Raw genomic sequence first — 21,157 nt, forward strand, 5'->3', positions numbered from 1 at the left:
GGCTCATCACCTTGCAAAAACTGTTTTAAGAATACAAACATATCCCACCTAACCACTGCCAAGTCATAGGCCCACATACATAATTTATTTTTGGAAGGCAAATTATATGGGCTACTGTCTCACATGTTTTAAATGATGGCCAGTCTTGCCTGCTTCATATTGCATCTACCCTGTACCCTCCGAGGCAAAAGCCAACTAGTTTTTGTCACCAAGTGCTGCAAGGTAGCCAGCCTGTATTTTGTATGTTGCTTTGTCAGACAGAGACTATGGGCCTCCCTAAGGAGATTATACTCAGAAATCTGAGAGCGTCTTTGACTGAGTGCTTTGAAAATAAAAACTTAATGCTCCCTGGAAGCAGACCTGTCCATGATGCCTGGAAGTGGCTACCTGAAAACAGAGGCTAAAGATTAAGAGAATAAAAGGAGGTATTTATTTGAAGGGCCTTCAAAGGTACAGCCTGGGCAGTCAAAAGACCACACCCAAGATAGACCCTGGGTCACGGGTTCTTCACAGTTTTATAAGTTTGGTTCATTTGCATACCAGGGTTAATTCTCCAATTATAATTTCAGTTAATGATGTCATTGCCCCAAGTTTGCTCCTCCTCTTCAAAGGCTTATAGTTTACACATTTTGGGGCCTGGGACAATCAAAGTGCCCTTGAAGAGAAAACCTAGAGATGGATTGTCATGTCTAACCAGCATGAGAGAACAGCAGCTAACAGGCTGTATGAAGTTTCAGAGTTACAAACTAGCCAGTACAGGATTTGAAAAATAGAAAAGTTAAAACCTAAGGCATCATCCACACCAGATGAACTGCAAGGACAATACCAGGACCACTGCAGAAGCCTGGCAGAGGAGGCACACTGCCCTCAATGATACCAGCCCTGAACTGGAAAGACACCGTCTGCATCACTGCAGAAAGGACAGAGTACATAGGAAAGACACTGGCACATGCTGCCTTCCCTCCTCTGCTCCCCAGCCTGGACTTACATTCTTGGCATAAGCTGCTCCTTCAATGCAATTTGTCTAGCAGCACTGAATTTGAAAAGAACAGCTGAGTGTTTTGCATTTTTATGTGCCTTGTGAAGTGTCGCCTGCTGGAGAGAAATCAACATCCCTCTGGAAGGGAAGTGGGAGCCAGGTGGATCTGCTGTGAAGAACCTGAAAGGTTTGTGAGGTCTCCTCCTTCTCTGCCCTGGCTGGCTTTTTGCAGCTTTATCAAGATCTGAATAAAACAGGAATGAAACATCCAACCAAAACTATCTAGTAAAAGATGTACTACTTTGTAGTCTGGTTTTAAAGAAAAAATCTCTAAAATCCCTACAAGTTCAATCCTCCACAGGAAGCTGTTGTATTTCACTGCCATGTGAAACATTTTCCCTGTAAATCAAACACCCACTATTTAAGACAGGGCCTAATATATAATTTTTTAAAAAATAAGCATGTGTATCTTTAATGGGATAGCATCAGTCCCTCTAATTCTCATTTATAATGGCTTATGCATTAGGTCTTGCAGAGACATGTGAATGCTGCAATAAAGCAAAATCCTCTGCTACTCTCCTGTAGCCTGCCACTGAATGACCCCAGTAATTCAGAGTCACATTGCTTTTAATAATGAGTCACTACCATATTGTTGCTTCTCCCTCCAGCAGCAAAATCCTATTGATATCTCAATATTTTCATCCTGAAAATATTAACAAAGAAAGAAGTCTGACTGTGATTACATCAGAGACCATTTCTAGTTAAAGCACACTTGCTGCTCAGTTCTCAGAGAGTTCAGAAGGTCAGCCACAGGTTTCACACTTAAAATCTTGCTTTCATCCACAGCTGCTAACACTGCAAGTTTTATATGGCCGCTTCATCACATTGTTTAAAAAAATAATCTTACTTAGCAAAGTTTAAGAAAACCTTTGAAGGTTGAAGAAAACAGCAAAGCTGTTGGTCCTGTGAGTTTTTGTGTAAATTGCAAGCATGTGTATAATCTCACTGATAAGCCTCCAGACCTCAGAGGTTGCTAGCATCTCTGAATTTCAGGAGATCAATTTCTTTAGGCAGTTCAAAAGTTCATCTTGAATTTAGGGATGATGTCATAAACTTAAAAAACCCCAAAACAAACCCCAAATCCACAGCAGTAAAGACAAGACTTTTCTCTGGGCAAATGGGGGACTGGAAGACACTTCATGGGAAGGGATCTCTGGCTCGCTCGCATGCATGGAAGATTGTTAGTACCTAGACAGGCAGAGGAGGCAGATGGCATGAAAGGCCATGGAGGTCCCAGCACTAGTCAGGCACATGGAGACTAGATGGATCTCCATTTTTTCCACTCAAGAGTGAAGCGTGGGGAGCAGAGGACAAGCCCCTTGCCTGATCCAAGATCCTCCCCCCCACCATTTCGTCACTAAGAGGCGCATGTAGATAACCAATACAGGCTGTTTGCTTTTCGTTAAGCAAGAGGCTGCAACTCCATTTCAGAGCAGCCAGGTACTCTGGATGCCTTAGCAATTCCTGGTTAATTTAGAGCCTGAAGTACTTGCCAGCTAAGTGATAACAGCATCCTGGGCCAAACCAACCGTAAAACAGTCCTTGACTAAGGTCCATATGGTGTCCCATGGGGCACGCTCTAAAACACGGGAACAGAAATCCTGTATACCCTTCAGTGTGTTAAACCCCGAGAAGCTGATGTTTGTGGCTCCAAGTTGCCTCACATTTCTCAGTAAAATTGAATTTCTCACTTGGCAGGAGGAGGAAATACATCAGGAGTATTGCTTTGCCCAAACTGAAATTTAAAGTGAATTAAGTAAGCCATAAACAGCCATTTTGGTAACAGGCTGTACTTTCTTCTAGTCCTTGCTTACCAGGACCACAGAGGACATTTGGAAGACCTGCTTGTTTTGTTCAGGAAGATAAAAACACCTATGGAAAGGAAAAACCAGTGGAGTTTACCTGTCATCACAGTAGGTGAATTTCATGTCCATGCTATGGCGACTCAGGAAGGTCTTGCTGTCCAGGGGGATATCGATGTTTGAAGGGTGCTGAATAGGCTCACACATTATTATAAGGCAGGTGAGAAGAGGCTCCTTATACCCACACAGAGTGTGAGGAGGGCAAGTGTTATATACTTTAACTTGTCCAGTGCAGTGCAAAACCTGAAATGATGAGAACCAAACTTAGGATGTACTTTCTCTACACATCAAAATGTCAATAAAAATCAAAACCACTTAATTTGGCTCAAATATGGTACCTTCCATGTAGCAGACTTGAGGTTAACAGTTCTGCCTCTGTTGGTAACAGTGCATTTCATCCTCATGAAGAAGTCCCGCTCAGTTGACGTCTCTTTGCTTTTCTTTCCGAAGCCTGGACCTGAATCAGGAAAAGGCAAGTGAGTTTTCTCACTTTCCTTCTTGCTTTCTCCTACTTATAAGCATGAAGCATTCAACAGAAATAACAGACTAATTCTCAGATAATTTACCTGCAGAGACCATCAAAGATGCATCAACCATTGCAGAGCAGTTAGTAGAGCTCAGACCTAAAACTTTAAGTACAATGTAAATAGGACTTTGTGCGTTTTAAACCTATGTTTTAGCTTGCAGCACATAAAACTTTCCAAAGAATGACAGTTGAAAACATTATACCCATCTAAACTTGATGGAAGGAAAATACTAAACAGACAATTCCTTAGTAATATCATATTTTAAAAATATTTGGCAAAACAAAACAAATCTGCAAAGCATTGAATAACACTTAATGATTACTGAAAATTCCCTTTACCATGACTAACAGATCTCTACTAGCCATTTACTTCATTTGGTTATTTCAAAAGCAAGCAGGGACTTCTGTATTTTCATTATTACCATTTTTCAGACTCAGATTCTCTCGAATTTCTTCATGGTCACATGGATGAGTGAAGTCAAAAATGCTGTGTCCAGTGAGTTCCACCTGTGTAGAAGTAAGAGCTACACTTAGCCAAATCAGAGCAATTGAAAGTATTTATCTGTTTTTAAATACAATTCAAATGAAACTGGTCACTAGAACTAAGTGCATCAACAGGATGCTCACGGGCACAAATCCCACGACCCTCCCTTTGTTTATCCTATGCATAACTCCTCATTTTCTCCCCAAAACAACTCTCTTATCTTTGAATTTGCACAGTGCAGTTAACAGTCAACACCACTTGCTATTTTCAACACAGGAGAAAACTCCCAATCCACAAAGCAGAAAAAGGGGGACCCAAAAGAGCTCTGTCCCATAGTCTAAGGCACAAGTGGAATAAATGCCTTCTCTTCTCCCCAGTAATATCTAGGAAGGCAACTTTGCAGTCACCAAAGACACTACAACTTGGTAGGAAGGGAGAGGGAACCTCCAACCCGTGTTGTCTGCTGTGCAGGGTACCTGCCTGAGAAAGAAGACATTTTATTTCCAGTCTTCTTTGCAGTGACACACAGATGGGTTTTCTGCATTTAGGCGTAAGAATTGTTTCTATGAACTGTATCACAAAGAGGAAAGCATAAGGGAACAAGTTACCTGGGTAAGACCCATATATTTGTTGACATTCTCTGACAGAAAGATCATGTCTCCATCCTGTGTCACCACGGCAATAAATCCCTCCAAAGCTTTCAGGTACAAGTTGTCCATCTGCTGGTCTGCCTCTAGTTCATTCTCATTGTCAGCACATACTGAGAAAAAAAAGCAAAAAAAGCATTTAAAGCCTTCAGCACCCCAGCCAGCCTTCTGCAATGCAAGCACATCTGGTTACAGAATTTCTACTGTTAAAATTTCCTTTCAACAAACCCCTTCTGGTGGGGCCTTCTGAACAGTATATGAAAGGGATACCCTTATCACTAGAAAGGCAGGAGATAATTTTCAAAATGTTTTGGCAAATGCAAGATCCTCTCTTCACCTTTAGCATGTTTCTGCAAGATGTGCTTTCAGTCACTAACACCTACAGACTCAGGCACTGAAGTGCATCTTCTTTGTGCACGTTCTCTTGGCCACATGCAACATTTGTACCTCCTAACAGGAGGCACAAGATAGAGGGCAAATCTTACAGAAGGTACATAAATCTGTGCATCCCTTACATCTAACGGGACTCTTCCATCAGGTCAGGCTTTCTAAGAAGTTCAAACATAGCTCCTACAAAGCATGTCTAAATAGACCTCTTCACTCAGTACAGACACATCTGTTAACACTACTTTGAGTAGAAAAAGTAGGAAACTGCTCCCTTGAAGTCATTTTGGGTGAATCTTTTTGTCATCCCATAAATCTCAGTATTCCTCAGAAAACCACAGATCCATCCCACTGATACCTGCTTTTTCATCTGCAGACATTAGAACCTCCTATGCTCTACTCCACCAAACTCTGACAAGCTTTGTCATCCACCCCCACTTCCTCTGTCCTGCAAGGAGAGCCTCAGACTCTGCTTATGTCCCAGATGTCTGCCTGTGCAGATTCATGAGCCCAGTGCATCTTACTCATTTTTGGGAAAGACATGCCACTGTCCAGCTGAAATCTAAGGCCGTGCTAGAATGTTTATTACAGCTTTTTTTTTTTTGGTTACACATTTTTCTGGTACCTTTGGGCTGCAGTGTAGCGACAGCTGATGGCACCACGATGCCCTCGTCATGTGTGCTCCACACAGCCCATCTCGTGCCATGGGAGGTGACACGTGGCAAAACTGCAGGCAGGGAGGGAGGGGAAAGGCACTGCTCCTTCTGCTGCCAGTCACACAAATGCCCATTTCCCTTCTATGCTTTTAAGCATGTCTCAGCTCCATGAGTAATAAGCTGTCAGGGAATGACGTGCAGACAACTAACATTGAAAAACTTCTGCGTAGGAGCCAGCCCAATAATTACTTGATATGTTTTATGTGAAACTTCTGGAGTAATTTTTTACAAAACCACTTAGAGATATTGTATCTGGTCTGTGTACCTCAGAGATGCTGTGATGAGCTTATCTTTACAGTTTTGTCAGTTAGCCTGCTCATTTGTGATCAGTCATTGCAAATGTCATAGTAAAGCTCTGATTTTGAAGGGAAAAAGCAGGTAAATGAAGAACAAAACCCCACCTAATTGTCTCAGAATAAGGAATAACCAACTTCAAGATATAAGGCCATGAGTAAGTCTCATCTAGATCAAAGCTGCCCTAGAGCCCATGGCAACAAGGATGATGGGAGAAGAGCTGAAACAATTCTGCTTTCTGTGCCCTTTCCTGGTGGCACAGGCTCGAGGCTGGGCCCACCACCAGTTTTGCTGTCCAGAGGCTCCAACCATAATTGCATCAGCCTTACTCGCAAGAACAGTGGGACACAAACAATTTTCTTGGAGAAGATGCTCTTCCTTGTTGGTTTAATGTTGCAATTTCAGCTTACAGTTTGTTCTGTGGTACATACTCTTAGCACTTGACAAAACTAATTCATTTTTGTTCTTTTCCTCAATGAAACAGCACACTGATCACTTTCCTTCATGTTTCTTGTTGAAATACTCATTTTGCAAGAAGTCTAGAAGCAGGAATAGAGCAAAGCTTTGTAAAACATTATATGGTTTGGGTTTGTTACTTTTTTGAATAGGGAAGAGGTTGAGCCAAACTAATGCAGTTTGTACTTTGAAGTCCTAATGAGTGATGATTAAAGGATAAGTTTGATCTATACAGCTCCTGGAACTGCATCTGCTAGTGCCTGAGGATGGACTGCAAGTGAACCAAGAGGGATGAGCTTCTGCAATGCAGAGCCCACCGAGCACTGTTTGGAACAGATGAAGGGTGACAAAAATGATGCTGGCTGCTGCATCCTCCTGCTTCTCAATATCCCTCCCCGCAGCAGCCCATCACGCATCGTGCAAACAAGGGAAGAAATGGACTCGGCCCCAGAGCCATGGGGAGCACTTGGTTTATCACCCTTTGCCTCTCAACAAGACTGTTTAGTAGCAGGGAAGAAAGGACACTCTCCAGGGATGGCCAGCACAGGCTGGGGATTTATCATTTCACGTCCCTGCACTGCAATTCTGGCTACACATGCAAGGGCCAGTTCCTCCTCAGTACAAAGCAAATGACTTCAGGAAATTACATCAGGACTAGCATTTAAAATACAGAAAATACACAATAATATATTTGAATAGTATGCACTTTGACCAAAATGACATTTAGGGAAGGAAAAAAAAAAAAAAAAGAAAAAAAAAAAAAAGAGGTAAGTGACCATCTGCTCCCAAGCTTGTTTCTACTGCGTAAAGAATGTCAAGGGTCTTTTTTTACTTTTCCGGAAGCAAACAAATGGTTTATTCAGCAGGGATCATGGCTATAGCCCAAGACAATCAGCCAAGTGTGGGTTCAGAGAAAAAATGACTTTTCAGCTCTAACCCCAGACCCTCCTTTCCATTTTTTTTTCCCAGCTCATTAAGTTTGCATTAACAAAACATGACCATTCAAAGGCAGGAAGGCTATTCAAAGCATTTGTATTCTTAAATGCCTCCAACAGTGAAAGACAAACACTTTACTTGTATTATCAGATGATTGAGTTTGCTTTTCCATGTATATAAATTATATTACTTATACAAACACACACAGAGGACATGGATCACTCACATCAGGGCTGCAGGTTCAAACCCTTAAGGTCCGAGCTGAGCACAGCACTTAAAGATATAGTCAGCTTTAAAGCATGTAGTTACCGGGGTTTGTGGGATCAGAGTTCAACTGTTTCTATTAAAATTATCTTTGTCCAGCTGGAGGCATCTGTGATGTGGATGGGGAGGAGGGAGAGATCATTGTTTGTGCTGCTGTGCACCCCATCTAACCTAACCCAAAAGCACAACCAAGGTGTTTTGCAGACACACTCCAGCCTCCCTGGTAACTCAATAAACCCCACTGCACCCCTCTCCTTTCTCCTCAGCAGCTTGGCTGCAGCAGGAAAGGGGAGCTGGCAGATACGGGTTTCTTGTAGTACTTAATAGGGCGTGCTCACGTTTCAAAGCTGAGGAAACTGCAGGCGCTATCAGGCACATAAAGGTGGGTGCCAAGTACCTCCAGAGCCACTCTGCTGCCCATCTATTCCTTGCCTGTCCCCCGTAAGCAGCCCCCAGCAGCCTACCCAGTGCAGCTGCAGCACTGGGGGACACACCAAAGGTGCTCGTGTCCCCGACTGTTTCCCGGTTCTTTGCGGTGGCTGCAAACACAGAGTCCCAGAAGGTGTCGTCTGTGCCAACCCGCTGAAGCAGATCAGCTACCTGAGGATCCTCGGTCTGCAGCAAAGAAATGTGCTGGGCTGCACTGTGGCGGCTCTGGTATGCCCTGTATCAGGTAACTCGGTATAATTATAGTAATATAAATAATAAATAGGAGTCCCTCCTATGGGTGCAGTGTCAGCACTAGAGCATGTTCCCTTTCTCCTGTGGAAAGCACTAGCTACTAATACTCAGAGGATATACACACTTTAGGAGAGTGATACCTCAGAAGCAATTCAGTCATTGCCACTAGCAAAAATCTGGTTTGCTTTAGAAGGAATCTATTTTGCAGATGCAAAACAAATAATGGCATGGCTACTGCAAGCTCCTCCCTGAAATCCCTATTGTGTTTCACTTTGCTTTAAATTGTCTTCATTTATTTACCTTGGGGCTGAACTGGAGCACAAACATAAGAAAATTCAGCTTCAGATGGAAAATATTTGAGAAAGCTGGGACCAAATGGAAGTGCAAAGTTAGCATGAGGAGGTGAGAGCAGAACTTCAACCTTTGGTTTCCAGTAGGTCTGAGGTCACTTTATTCAGAGAGCAGCACCTCATGCACACTTGCCAGGTTTTTGCACATCTTCAAGAAAGGTAACAGTGGGACTCAGTTTATACTGATATTTAGGGTGGTTTTTTTTTTTAATTTTTTTAAAATTTTTCTTTGTTAGCATTGCATTTCAAAATAGCTTCTAGCTAAATTTTGAAATAAAGATGTGTGTCTGTTTTTTTTCTACAACTTTTTCCACCTCCCCTCAACTAATAGGAGTCTCTCATGACAGTGTAGCAGGGAGACTGGACTGCAAATATGCCAGTTTAAATTAACAGCACATTCAGCAGAATGAAGCGCTGTAATATTGTTGTTCATACTATAGCTAGATTGATGGAGCCCAGCCAAGATTGTGTTCATTTAACACTGGGAAGCCTATACAGGAGGAGAATCCCTGTCTAGGTGAGATTGGGAGATGTTGAAACCTGTAAAAAAGCCTCATAAAACTGCCATGGCCTTCCTGGGGTGACTGTCAGAGCTACAGGAGAACCAGGAACAGAGCAACAGTGTCCCATGTCCTAACATTTGCTGGGTCATCCACTGTTCACTTTGCCCCAAGGCAGCATTTCTTACTGCATTGAATTTTGATACAGTATTTTTCAGTCCATGTCTCAGTCTGTATTAAATTTTGGTAAGTATTTATTTTGACAAATTTTCTAACCACCAAACAGAATTTATTCATTGACAAGAAACTTTGAACTGTAACAGCAAATGGTTATTGCAGTGTTTATGATAACCTTTTATGCTAAAAATAACTTTTGTAAACAAGCTTTGATTAATTCTCACTGTCAGGATGTGCACTGTTCCCAAGTTTAAGAACACTTTTTCCGTAGATGCTTGCTCATTTCCTTCAGTCCAACCTCTTGGAACAAGTCTGAAGGCTCAAAAATCAGGCTGCTCCTTACAAGAAATAACTGCGCAGGTATAAACAACCTCCTAGCAAACAGCCTATAACTCCTCTCAACACCTTTGATCTGACTCAAAAGGGTCTTTTTGGTCTGTTCAGAGGTAGACAATGATAAAATGTGTTTCTACTGGAGGTCACATCCTCACCTGCACAGAATTTTCCTGGCTTTGTCTCTTGTCCTGGTTCCTGTAAGTACCAGTAAGTTGCTTACATGTTGTGCATAACAGATACCAAGCTACAGCTGCCACTCCAGAGGAGGGTTGTAAAAACTGCCTGATGCCAGCAGGCAAAAGTTAGGGAAGATCTAACAGCAGCTTCATCCTGCATCAGAGAGAGCAGCTTTGAGACAGACTTGTCTCTTCCTGGTTTCTTGTTTTCCATCAAAGGAGAGTGACTGATTTTTTTCCCCCTTTTTTTCTGTCTTGACAGGGCAGTACATCCTGTTCAAGGGGATATTTTCAATGTGTTCAATAAAAGCTTTCAATTTAGATACATCAAGAAAAAGCTACTCTTAAACTTGAAGCTTCCTGAAGGGCTCTTATCTCCAAGTGCACAAGCAATCTTGGATAAAGAAAACACTTGTTAGTGTTGTTTTGATTGCAGAGTTTGTATCTAGCCAAATCATTCAGATGCTGCTCCCAGGAACTTGCTGGAGTCCTGCAGCCATCAGTGTTGAATGGTGGGAATACAGCACCCCATCAGACCAGGCTTTGAGTCCCATAGGACCTTTGGGTGCACCTTCCCTGAAAAGGGACATCACTTCAAGCAGCTGAAGCACTCAGCACCCAGCTCACTCTCATTCCTAGCAGCATGGTTGGCATAAAACTATTTTTCCAATTTAATAAAAGCAACCAAGTAGACATGCTATTTTTAAAGCACTGTTTTATGCCACAATGGTCTGACATTAGATGCAGCTTGTCCAGACATTCAAAAACAATGCCCACATCATTTCTCCCTACAGTCTGTCCTCTCCCTTAAAAGCCCAGAGAAAAGCTATTTTTTCCCCTTCTGCTCCCTGCTGGCTTTCCGGCTCTGTTGTCTCCCTCCCTTGAAACAACTTCACACTGGCTTCCTTGTGGCCTCCCTTCTCCCAAACAACTTCCTGTCTGCATCCCTGTTCCCTCCCCATTTCTGCTGCTGTCTGCCTACACAAGAGCAACTCCCAGCCAGTTTCCTTTGCTGGATTTCTGCACAGAAAAGACACCCAGGTGACCACACAACAGGATGGGATTAAGGCAAGCCAATAAAATTGTGTTGGCCTGATTAGCCTGATTAAAAAGTCTGTAGTCCCGGCACAGAGAAACTCACCGTACTAAAGAGTTCTGGTTCCTCTAACACCTTTAGCATCAGCATGCTTCAAATAAACACTTAAAGTTATTGGCACTGCACATACAGGCTTCCTAAAATGGATTCTCCTCCTCATATTCAGACAAAAAGAGAATATTCTGAGGCAGCCACAGCAACTATCACAATGCTAGCTGTTAACCAAGGCAGCCATTCTTAAGCAAAAGGTATTATTTCTCTTTTGCCATCTATTAGCTCCCCCAAAAGCATTAGCCTTACTTACTAGCTGTACTAGAAAATAACATGGGAAGAGTACTGCTAACAGTTTTTCTGAGTAAACTAAAGGACATAAGATCCCAACTCCAAAAGCTCTACTACTGATAAGCATCAGAATGCCTATTTTCAGCAGCAACTTTATGGGATCAAAACCTTTACTTGAAATGAACAAAGATCAGGTCTAAATTTATCCCAAACATTTGAATGTGACGATGGCAAAAATGTACTATGCCAACAGAATTAGGAGACATCTTGAAAAATATTTAAGATGATCATAATTAAATATTTCTACTTAGCATTCCAATTATACTGTGTACTGTTCTGTGCACAACATGGAAACAGTGTTATAAAGCTATTGTTTCAGTTTGCTTCCTGTGATACTAATCTCAATCAGGCTGTCAGACGAACAGCCTGCATTTCTAAATGTTAAAGGCTTCCTCTCCAACATTCCCACACAGAATTGCCTACTGTGAAAATCAAAGGGAAACGTGTTACTAAGTAAAGCAGCAACTTTTATAAAGCAAAACCTGGTATTTTTTACCCTTTTGAACTCTGAGATATACAACCAGCTATTTCCTATTATGATAGGATACAAGGGCCAAGCTCGGGCCCTGCAACGCCTGCAGGAGACGTGCACTCTGCAATCCAGAAGTCGGGATTTTTCAAGGCACGTAGTGGGAGAGCTTTCAATGAGGGCTCAGATTCAGAGGCTCTGCCATTCACCTGCTGGAAGAATGTGGGCATAGATTTCCCTAGGTCTTGGCTTCCCAACAGATAAATGATCACTATGCAGACACAGCTAACAAAATAGCCCAAGTTACACAAGTGAAAAGCCCTATTCCAACTCAGGGAATAATAGGAAAGGGCATGAGACACTCAAAGCCAGTGGAGCGAGACTCACAAGTTGCCTACAGCCATCTCCAAAATCCCACCTGGAGCATCAGCTTGCAGAAAGATGAGGGTACAGTCCTGGGAAAGGCCTTGTTCTCTGTGCTTCAGGCAAAATTGCCTTGAAACAGAGAGATGTGTGATGTGTTTGAGAATCATGCCCACAAACAGTAATACAAAATAAAATATGGTGTGCTAGTAGGTTTTGATAGACGAAATTAGAAACAAGAAACATACTCTCACTTAACTCCAGTTTACAGTAGGTGTCCAGCCCAAATAATCAAAACCATTTCAATAAAGACAACATAAAGCAAAGAGGGAATTTGCAGGCTGAGGTGGGCATTTGCTTCTCATGCACTTCCACCTCCCCATTTCCCAGTTCATCCATCAAGAGATGACAGTGTCCCCCATGCTCCCTGTCAGTCAAATCAGACTTCTCAAATGCAACAGGAAATTTATGGTCAAATTCCAAGCTGCTGAACATGCACATGAAACCTTTGCTGCAGCTTTGCTTGGGGCTCAGAAAGGGTCCAAAGCAGAAGCAAGAACAGAACCAGCACAAACATCGCCCAAGCCCATTATCCATCTTGCTTCACACTTGTCAAAACAGGATGAGCAGCGAACCTCTTGATCCGTGAGCCTCCAGCTGCATCAAAACCTACCACTCTGAATTACATTGGATGGCCTTCTAGTGAAAGCCAGTGTCCTTATAAAGACTGACATTATTCAGAAGTCCACAAAGACAGGAAATTTAATTTATATGTTAGCTGTACTCAGAATAGTAGATGAGCAGCAGGCAAGGTTTTCTGACTTGATTCTTTAATTTTAACGTATTTTCATTATCAGAAAATAATACCCAAAACTTCCAGAAAATATGTCCTTTTACAGTTCCTTAAGTTCCTTAAGTTCAGTTCCTCAGAATATAAGTATGTAAGATTTTGAAACCCTTACCTGCGCCTCTGGTGTCTAAAGATGCAGCCACGGACAAATCTGCATTTAACTAACAACACAAATTTTCATGAGAGGACTTACTCCAAATTAATATTTAGACTGAGGAAGTGAGGGCATCAGATTAAAGGCTAAGCAAATAACTAATACAGAGAAAGCATGAAATATTAGAGCACAGCCTGTCGCTTCTGTAAGATTTTATGTCCAGATTCTTTTCTGCTGCTGGGTACTGGTGGTACTTGAAGAAAATGTAAATTATCTACATGAATCACATTGTTTTTCAAACACTGTCACAGAAATACCACTCAGATATATCATATCTTTACGTGTATGTATGAATATTATACATGTGTACTGAATTGTTATCAAATCTCATCAAATAATGAGTCTAAGCCTTAGCACTATAGAACCAGCAAAACAAATGTTTTAATCAGTAGATTCTTTCCTCACTGAGGAATGTAAATTCATTTGAAAAGTTACTTTAGTCTTAGCAGGTAAGCAAAGGTATTTTTCTGATGATGACTGCATCCGACTATTTCATGTCAATTTTCACAGGCACGCACATTACTTATATTATCGGTTACAGCCTTTCAGAAGTTTACTTTTCCTATGCTGTGTCAGTCTCTAGTTCATGCCATATAAATATTTGAAGAGCTGAGGCTGTGTTTTTATGAGAAAGTTACTAACAAACTGGCTTTGTTTAAGAACATTTACCTATTTACGCAACTTCAAGTATTAGTTACATGACAAAATCAGAGATGATTTCCAAACACTGTTCAGCAAATAAACTTCTCTTTCACAGAAGTACACGATAAAATCACATTCTATAAGCTAAGATGAAAATACCTACATTTTATACAGCAGGCTTCAGCAAAAGCCAAAAGTGCTACAAGAAATTACAGAGCACACAGAAGCAGAATTAAATTTGCGATATCTTTCAGACTAACAAAATCCAACCACAAAATGGGACGCTTCCTAATAACATTTATTAAAGTAATTGCTCTCGTATGACTCAACTTTTCTGAGGAGAGGAAGTGCAGTCGTGACCTTATTGGGAGTCCTGCCATTAATGAAGGAAAAGACAAAATTTTGGGTTTACCATTCACAAACAACGCAGGCATTGTTGTGTTAATGTATTCTCAACACTTGTAGGTCACCGTGTGAAAGTTCTGGAAGCATCAGTTATTTTCATTGATCTTACAGGCTACTCAAGCCACATATTTCCATCAAAGTGCTTATTCAAATATAGGGGCAAAATAAGAATATTCCTAATTTTACCAGTTTTCACAGGCTATAAATATTATGCTTGTTTGCATTTCCTACTAGTCCAACGTGAGCAAGGCTCTGATTGTGTAGAATCCATTCACATCAAGTATTTAGAAGTTGTTTTAGCTATCTTAGTGTAGCTAGTTTTAAACAACCTACCATTTAAACAACCTACTCATTGCCAGTGGATAGCACGATTACTCCTTTCAAACAAAGCAGTGGACCTTCAGAGCGTCCCAGCTGCTGTTTGAATGTGCAGGCACAAACACGCTTGCCACGCCAAATCAAAAGTTATTTGTTTCAGCATGGAAGCTTAAGGCATGCATTTGAATTCTGATAGAACTCTTAAAAGCTCAAAGTCTCATAACCGAGATTAATAAACCACATTCAAGAGTTCTCAGAGGGTTTTTAGAGACGCAAAAAAACCTGCACTAATTGTTATTGTGGTAACCCTCTAGTCAGAGAAGAGCACGCATAATCTTACCAAGCTGCCATCAGCCAGCCTGACAACTGACTTCTTTTAGCCAGATCTTACCTGAAGACAAAAGCTTATGAGTCCGTAGGAAACTGATTGCCAGGCGCATTATGGAGGCCTTATCCAGGTGGGAACTGATGTTGTGGGGCAGGGGCAGCTCATGTGCCAGTTCATAGAAAACCTCAGTCTCTTTGCTTCTTCTGCATCTTGCTGCATCTCTTGATTTCTCCTTCCTCCGTTCAGAACTGCTTCTGACAGGTAAAGAAAAGAAAGGAAAAAGCATTTCTTGAAATGCAGTTCACAACTTGAGAGGCATTTACAAGAGTGTATCTTCTCAGTAATGAGAAGATACCATTCTGTCAAGTGTTTGAAATCAATTGGCCAGACTTTAATACCCATTTGTGCCCTTTAAATGGGAATTAGGAGATCACTGCCACAGCTGGAAAGGGCTCCGATTGTACATGGGTCAGCCTTTGAACACCCTGAATCCCCACGCAATGTAACAGGATTGAGATCTGCCTTAGGCAGGAAATTCAAAATGAAATTGTAAAATATTATTTCTGGGATTCAGGATGCATTAAAAATAATTTTTTTGTTTGTTCAATCTAAATTTACTTACTCTGGGATGAGGTGGTAGTCCATTTTAAAGTTAGAATAATTACAGTGAATACGGCTGTGTCATAGATACAACAATGTTGTGAAGTTTCAATGGCTGCACTCCACATTAAAATAAAAGTAGTAGTAGAGTATCGAATTGTGTTAGTCTATAGAACTGTCTCAGCTCTTAATCCAAAACTCGTCCAGAAAGCCATCTTTCCTTGACCATGAAGGGTACAAAGAGGAAAATGCTGTTGCTTGCAAGATAGCCCTTCTTTGGAGAAGCTGTTCTAATAAATCACCATCTCTCCATTGTCTATGAAAATAGATCCTTTCGTGAGTAAAATAACATGACCAATAGAGCCAGCCTCCTTCAAACTCCACAGAGAACAGAAGAGCAGGAAATAACAAAGGGGAAGACATTTTATGAAGCAAGTATGCAAAATTAAGCCACCAAGGGACATAAAGCTAAATTTAACATGTGAGAAACGCAAGGAATACATTTATAATGGTTCTGGGATAGAGCATTTTAAGAGCGAACTCTACTGACTCTAACGTTCTTTAATGAAGTACAATTCTTATTTCAGAACATGAAGCATCTGAATCCATTTAAAACCATGAGCCTTTTCAACCCCACGTAGCTCTGCTGATACTACAAGTTCCTACACTTGCATGAGTTGAGGTTTCGCAGTTGAGGATTGCAGTCACACCAACACAAAATACATTTCTTTTCAGGCTGACTCCTGCAACAGTCCACCAGTGCCACCTGAATGAGCACAGAACAGGGTGCTAAGTAGAATGTTTCCACTGTTTTTGCTGTTTTGGCTGCACATTCACTTCTAGAATCACCAGCAGCACCTCTCTCCATTCGCGAGGCTCCCAAAAATGAAGCAGCTTTTAACTTGTTTTTTCCAACATCAATATAAAATAATGAGCCTGTAAACTAAAAATGGATCCACCAAAAAACCCCACCCTATCAAAACAAAGTTTCAATAAATATATTCTGTTGCACGAAGATTATGAGGAAAACAAGTATTAATCCCATTACTTAATTCTAGAAACTGTTTCAATCATGATTGGTCTCATGCAAAACTGCCTAAAATAGAAAAAGAGTATTAATACATAGCAGAGTATTTTAAAGAAGATTACTGTTTCTGGAAGACCTAGGCAGTCTGCAAAAGCTTCTTGCATTGAAACCACAGGAGGCTTCATAAATTAATAAGAAGGAAAAGTAGCCATGATGCACATTAAATGCCAAGAGTAAAGTCACAGCGAGGTGTTTGCTGGGGCTCGACAAGGCTGGACACTCAATATCATCACTCAGAGCAGGAGGGGGCTCACAACACATCAGTAGAGCCCTTGTCCTGCAAAACACATGAAGTTGGGCACATACGTGGGATCAGACAGGTGCTCACTAGTGGGTGTGCTAACAGGGCAAGGGGCTCAAATCCTTACAGTATCTTCTCAAGATCTGTGATCAGCCCTCAGCAAACTTCTTTCACAATTATTTTGCCCAAGGTGAATGTTTTATAACATCGTCTGTGTTACAGGAAGCATGTGCTGGAGGAGACCTGCACACATTTCAGTATATAATGGCAGGATCCAACTTCAATAATTACTTCAAGGGGTCTCGCTGAAGCGAGCACCAACCCACCTAAGTTTGAATCTAAAGGATCAGATATTCACAAGGTTACACTAACATTACTTTTCTCCTGGCCAAGTAAGAGTCATACTACATCCATGTGGAAAAAAAAGTCCCTTCTTACAACTATCGGAGAAGATACTACAGAAAATGCCCCATGTTCTCCTGGGGCAGGTGCTAGGTACAGGAGAGTCATGTAAAATACTTACACTGATGGTACTTTCAGAAACATGTCTTGTTCTCTAAAGAAAAATGTGCCTACCCTGTGCCTATACAGATGATGGACCAGGAACAAATCTTCTCAGTTTCTAATTATACCAAGAAAATAAATGAGTAGAAGCAAAACAAAACCAAACAGAACAAAAACTATGTAGCAGTATTTGTGAGCATTTCCAATTGTTGCTTGAAAAATATAACTTCAACCATAAATGTTTGAGCTCTGTTCTAAATCTAGAGGCCACAATTTTCACTTTAGAACCAACTTGGGCAAAACAAGATCCAATCCTTCCTCATTTAAATATGAAACTTTGGGAACCAAGGCCAAAGCCAGGTCGCAATTTATACAGCAAAAACAGGTTGTATAAGACAGGGTCTCTCATGACACCACTCCAGCCACAAAGAAAAATATTTAGTTTTCTAACCTCTGTAAATATAATTTTGAAGTGTGGCTAATGGGACAAGCTGGTTTCAATAACCATGGGTTGCTCAAGGTTTCTAACAATTAACACTATGAGCAGAGAAAGATTTTCTCTCTCTGTGACAGATGCTTTCCCTCAACACTGCTTCTGCTTGTCCTGCTAAGGTCCTCTGCAGAGAGACATCTCCGTTCATTACATACCACACAAGAGCTTCCTCACATGAAAAAACAAGAGGAGGAATCAGCCTGCCTGTTGCTTTCAAAAGACTTTTTTGCTCATTCACTATCATTTAAAATAAACAAACTACTTGCTTTTTAAGCATTTCTCCCCTTGTGGCTTCCTGCACCTCAATTTTCCTCCCCATCTCCCCTCACACAGCACACCCTTGAGTCATGTTGCTATTGTAGCCAGCCCAGCATGAGTCCACCAAGACTCAAAATGCCCCTGTGCCATTTCCCCACTCAAGACGTCCATCTATGCTTGCTTGCTGTGCCTCCCAGGGATGTCCATGTAAAAGATGGTCATTCCGTGCTTACTTGTCCTGGTTGCAAAAGACTCCCAAAAGTGCAGTTGAGTGACAGAATTCTGCAAAAAGCAGTATTTGCATGATTTTTGTTTGCAGACTGCAGGCCATTAGTAATTCTCTCTGCAGTTACCCCCATGTGATACAGGGGATTAGGATTTCACCCTGGGTGAGACTGGACCACCCATAGCTGGAGAGTGGCAGTGTGACTGCTGAGCGACCTACCCGACTGAAGGCCAGGAGGAAAGAAAGGCTGTCACTGAACCCTCTTCACACATCACCCAGGCAATAGAGAAAAGGCCTGGGCTCTAGCTAATTTATGAATCATTCCCTCCTAGCACATAAACCACCCACTTATGTGGCAGAAAAGAGCACACACGTGCGTCACTGCTTGGAGACAGCAACGCAAGCAGAAACCTCGCTCACTCCGACAGATTTCTAAAAGCACAGAGGGAAGAGCAGAGAAAGCCACCATGAATGAAGCCACCTGTATGCTGATCCAAAGCCATGGGGTACTGCAGGGCAAGCCTCCTGGGAGCTCCCGGACACTCGCTTCTTCAGGAGTCCCAGGATCCGGCAGGATAAAACTCCACTGAGCCGTACATGCACCCTCACACTGCAATCACAGCATAACTGGTCCCAGTAAACCCAGAAAGGAATGAAGAAGGTCAAATTTCTTTTGGAAATGGGGAAGCCAAGCTGAGGAATGGGTCTGGTGACTCCATTCAGGACTTGGCTACATAAAAGGTGGTCAGGAGACTTGAGGAGAAGGAACAGGGAAGTGCCACTTCCCAGTAAGGACTCTCCCAGGGCTGCTGGATCTGATGCACTGGTGCTGCACTGCTTATGGGTGTGCACGCCATTGGGAACAGAAGAGTTCCGGAGGCAGAGGCAGTTCTGTGACACAGAACACAAGTGTGGCACTGTACCCTCAGGACAGCTGTTTACATGATTTCCTACTCCCTCCTGGTGGGTTTAGTTTGCACTCTGAAAATAGAATTTATAGGCCAGTGCACGTGAGAAAAGATCACAAACAACTGGCAACTACTTACACTCCCAGGCAAAGCTTCCAAATTTTTATAAGCAGTTCTGCATGCTTCTTCCCAGAGTCCAAACACCAAATTAGTCCCAAGGGTACAACCATGCCCAGGAACAGAGCACTTCATCCCACTGGGTGAAAACATCCCAGGTGACATAGGAATGCCCTGCATGGATCCCAGGAGCCAGATTCCTATCCCTTTGCTCATGTCCAGCAGGCCCTTGCAACACAGCTTCACCGAAATCAGCAGGAATGCCTCCAGACAAAGGTCTTGCACACCCGGGGTGAAGATCATAATCTGACTTTCTGAAGCCTCTCTTACTGCAGGACTGGAAACTTCAAGGATGGCAATTTATTGGCAAAACATGAAGCTCCACATAACCCATCTGTTTTAAACAATCCTGCAAAACTACTGTGTCAGCTTAGGAATTGCCTTCCCAGCGCCCACTGCTGTGACAGCTCTGGGCTCCAGCTGTCAGGAAAATAGCTGAGGCAGCCAGCCTCAGCCAGGGGCTGCAGTGCTGGCACTGCCCTCCTGCAGCATCCTCAGAAGGTAACTGCGACCCAGAGACAGGAAGGATCAGCCCTACAAACAATGGGGCACACAGATCATCCCTGCAAGGAGCTTAGGCACACGGCGTCACTGATCCGGAGTTTGGTTAGGCACCCACACAACCCTCCTCAGTTCAGCAGCCACGGACTGACCTGAGGTTTCGGTCCTGTTTCCACTGCCTGACTGTATTTGCTCTCTGCAGTTTCAATCCCACCAGCACTTCATCCCCACCGGTGATCCCTGCCCACCACCTCCACCCAATACATCTGCCTGCTCCTTCCTGCAGGCTGTTCCAACCCCTGCAAAGCCCTGGGTACGCACTCAGCTGATGAGGGTGCCAGGCAGTCAGCTTCAGGGGTCCTCCCTCCTGGCAAGGACATTGGTGGTCTCCTCTTAAGCTGATGGAGGGACTTGCCAGGACAGCAATCTTCTGTTCGGGGTTTCGCTGCTCTTCACAAGTCCACGTGGGTCGATACTCAGGTTGTGTACATACACACACACACACGCTTGTTTAAGATTCAGCAGTGCAACAACTGCACTGAATTACACTCCCACTGTGCAGGCTCCAGATCACTGAAGCTTTCAGAGAAACTGAAATGCACACCTTGCAGAAAAATATCTCCTAAGTAACCCGGTAGCCTTCTCTCATACCTACACTCTGTGTGACACATCCAGACAGCACTTTGAATTATGCAGTTCAGACAGACTCGCTTGAGTTTACTTCATGATTTTGGTGACCCTTGGACTTTGCTTCAAACTGCCATGTATGCAAGCTAGTAAAACAACAAGCATATTACTTTATATCCAATGGCTGGTTATTAAATGTTTCTAGCTTCAGCACTTTAAAGGTCAAGAATCCACAGTTAATTAAGTTGTCACATGAAATTTCTGTAGCAAATGCTCATTTCGAGTGGTTTAGAGTTAAAGTGTCAAATGCTAACTTGCAGAACAAGAAAAATGCATTCTGTGGATGCAAAGATAAGAAAATACTTTACAGTACAGATAAATGAAAGATCAGATGCTTAGCATTAAAGAAAATTCATATTAAAACCTGTAAAAACTCAATAAAAGTATTTTAATAGGCAGTAATACCTTAGATTAAAAAAATATTTATTTCAAACTAGCAAATCCATTTTTTGTTGAGTTTATATTTTGCATTACTTTCTGCTTGGCAAATCCCTAGTTGGTTTGAACCAGAATAATAAAAAAGGAGTTTTGCTGACTGTGAGGCACTCTATAGCTATCTCAGAACCACACCACTTGACTGCCCCAGAGATGAGCTTGCAGACACCAAGCAGCCAGCAGTCATGCTTACTTAGCCTTAAAATTCCTTTAAGAAGTATTTGTAACCATTCTACCTGACAAGC

The 21,157-nt window shown here is 42.2% G+C and overlaps 1 protein-coding gene and 1 long non-coding RNA gene across 3 annotated transcripts in view; one reads left to right on the forward strand and one right to left on the reverse strand.

Annotated features, from left to right (window-relative positions):
* The window catches only part of EPAS1 (endothelial PAS domain protein 1), a 41,639-nt gene extending 21,454 nt beyond the window's left edge, over positions 1-20,185 (reverse strand). Inside the window, exons 1-7 of one of the 2 annotated variants that reach the window (XM_048299059.1) lie at positions 20,112-20,185; positions 14,859-15,049; positions 4,520-4,671; positions 3,850-3,934; positions 3,468-3,530; positions 3,240-3,358; positions 2,942-3,144 (exon numbers count right to left, since the gene is read on the reverse strand). In XM_048299059.1, coding sequence (XP_048155016.1) covers positions 2,942-3,144; positions 3,240-3,358; positions 3,468-3,530; positions 3,850-3,934; positions 4,520-4,671; positions 14,859-15,049; positions 20,112-20,170 — 872 coding nt within the window. In that variant the 5' untranslated portion in view covers positions 20,171-20,185. The remainder of the gene's footprint in view (positions 1-2,941; positions 3,145-3,239; positions 3,359-3,467; positions 3,531-3,849; positions 3,935-4,519; positions 4,672-14,858; positions 15,050-20,111) is intronic. The other variant, XM_048299060.1, reaches the window with a different exon arrangement.
* The window catches only part of LOC125323790, a 143,643-nt gene that overhangs the window by 113,685 nt on the left and 8,801 nt on the right, over positions 1-21,157 (forward strand). The window lies entirely within an intron of this gene.

Source organism: Corvus hawaiiensis, chromosome 3, assembly GCF_020740725.1.
Source record: "Corvus hawaiiensis isolate bCorHaw1 chromosome 3, bCorHaw1.pri.cur, whole genome shotgun sequence".
Classification (NCBI taxonomy): Eukaryota; Metazoa; Chordata; class Aves; order Passeriformes; family Corvidae; genus Corvus; species Corvus hawaiiensis.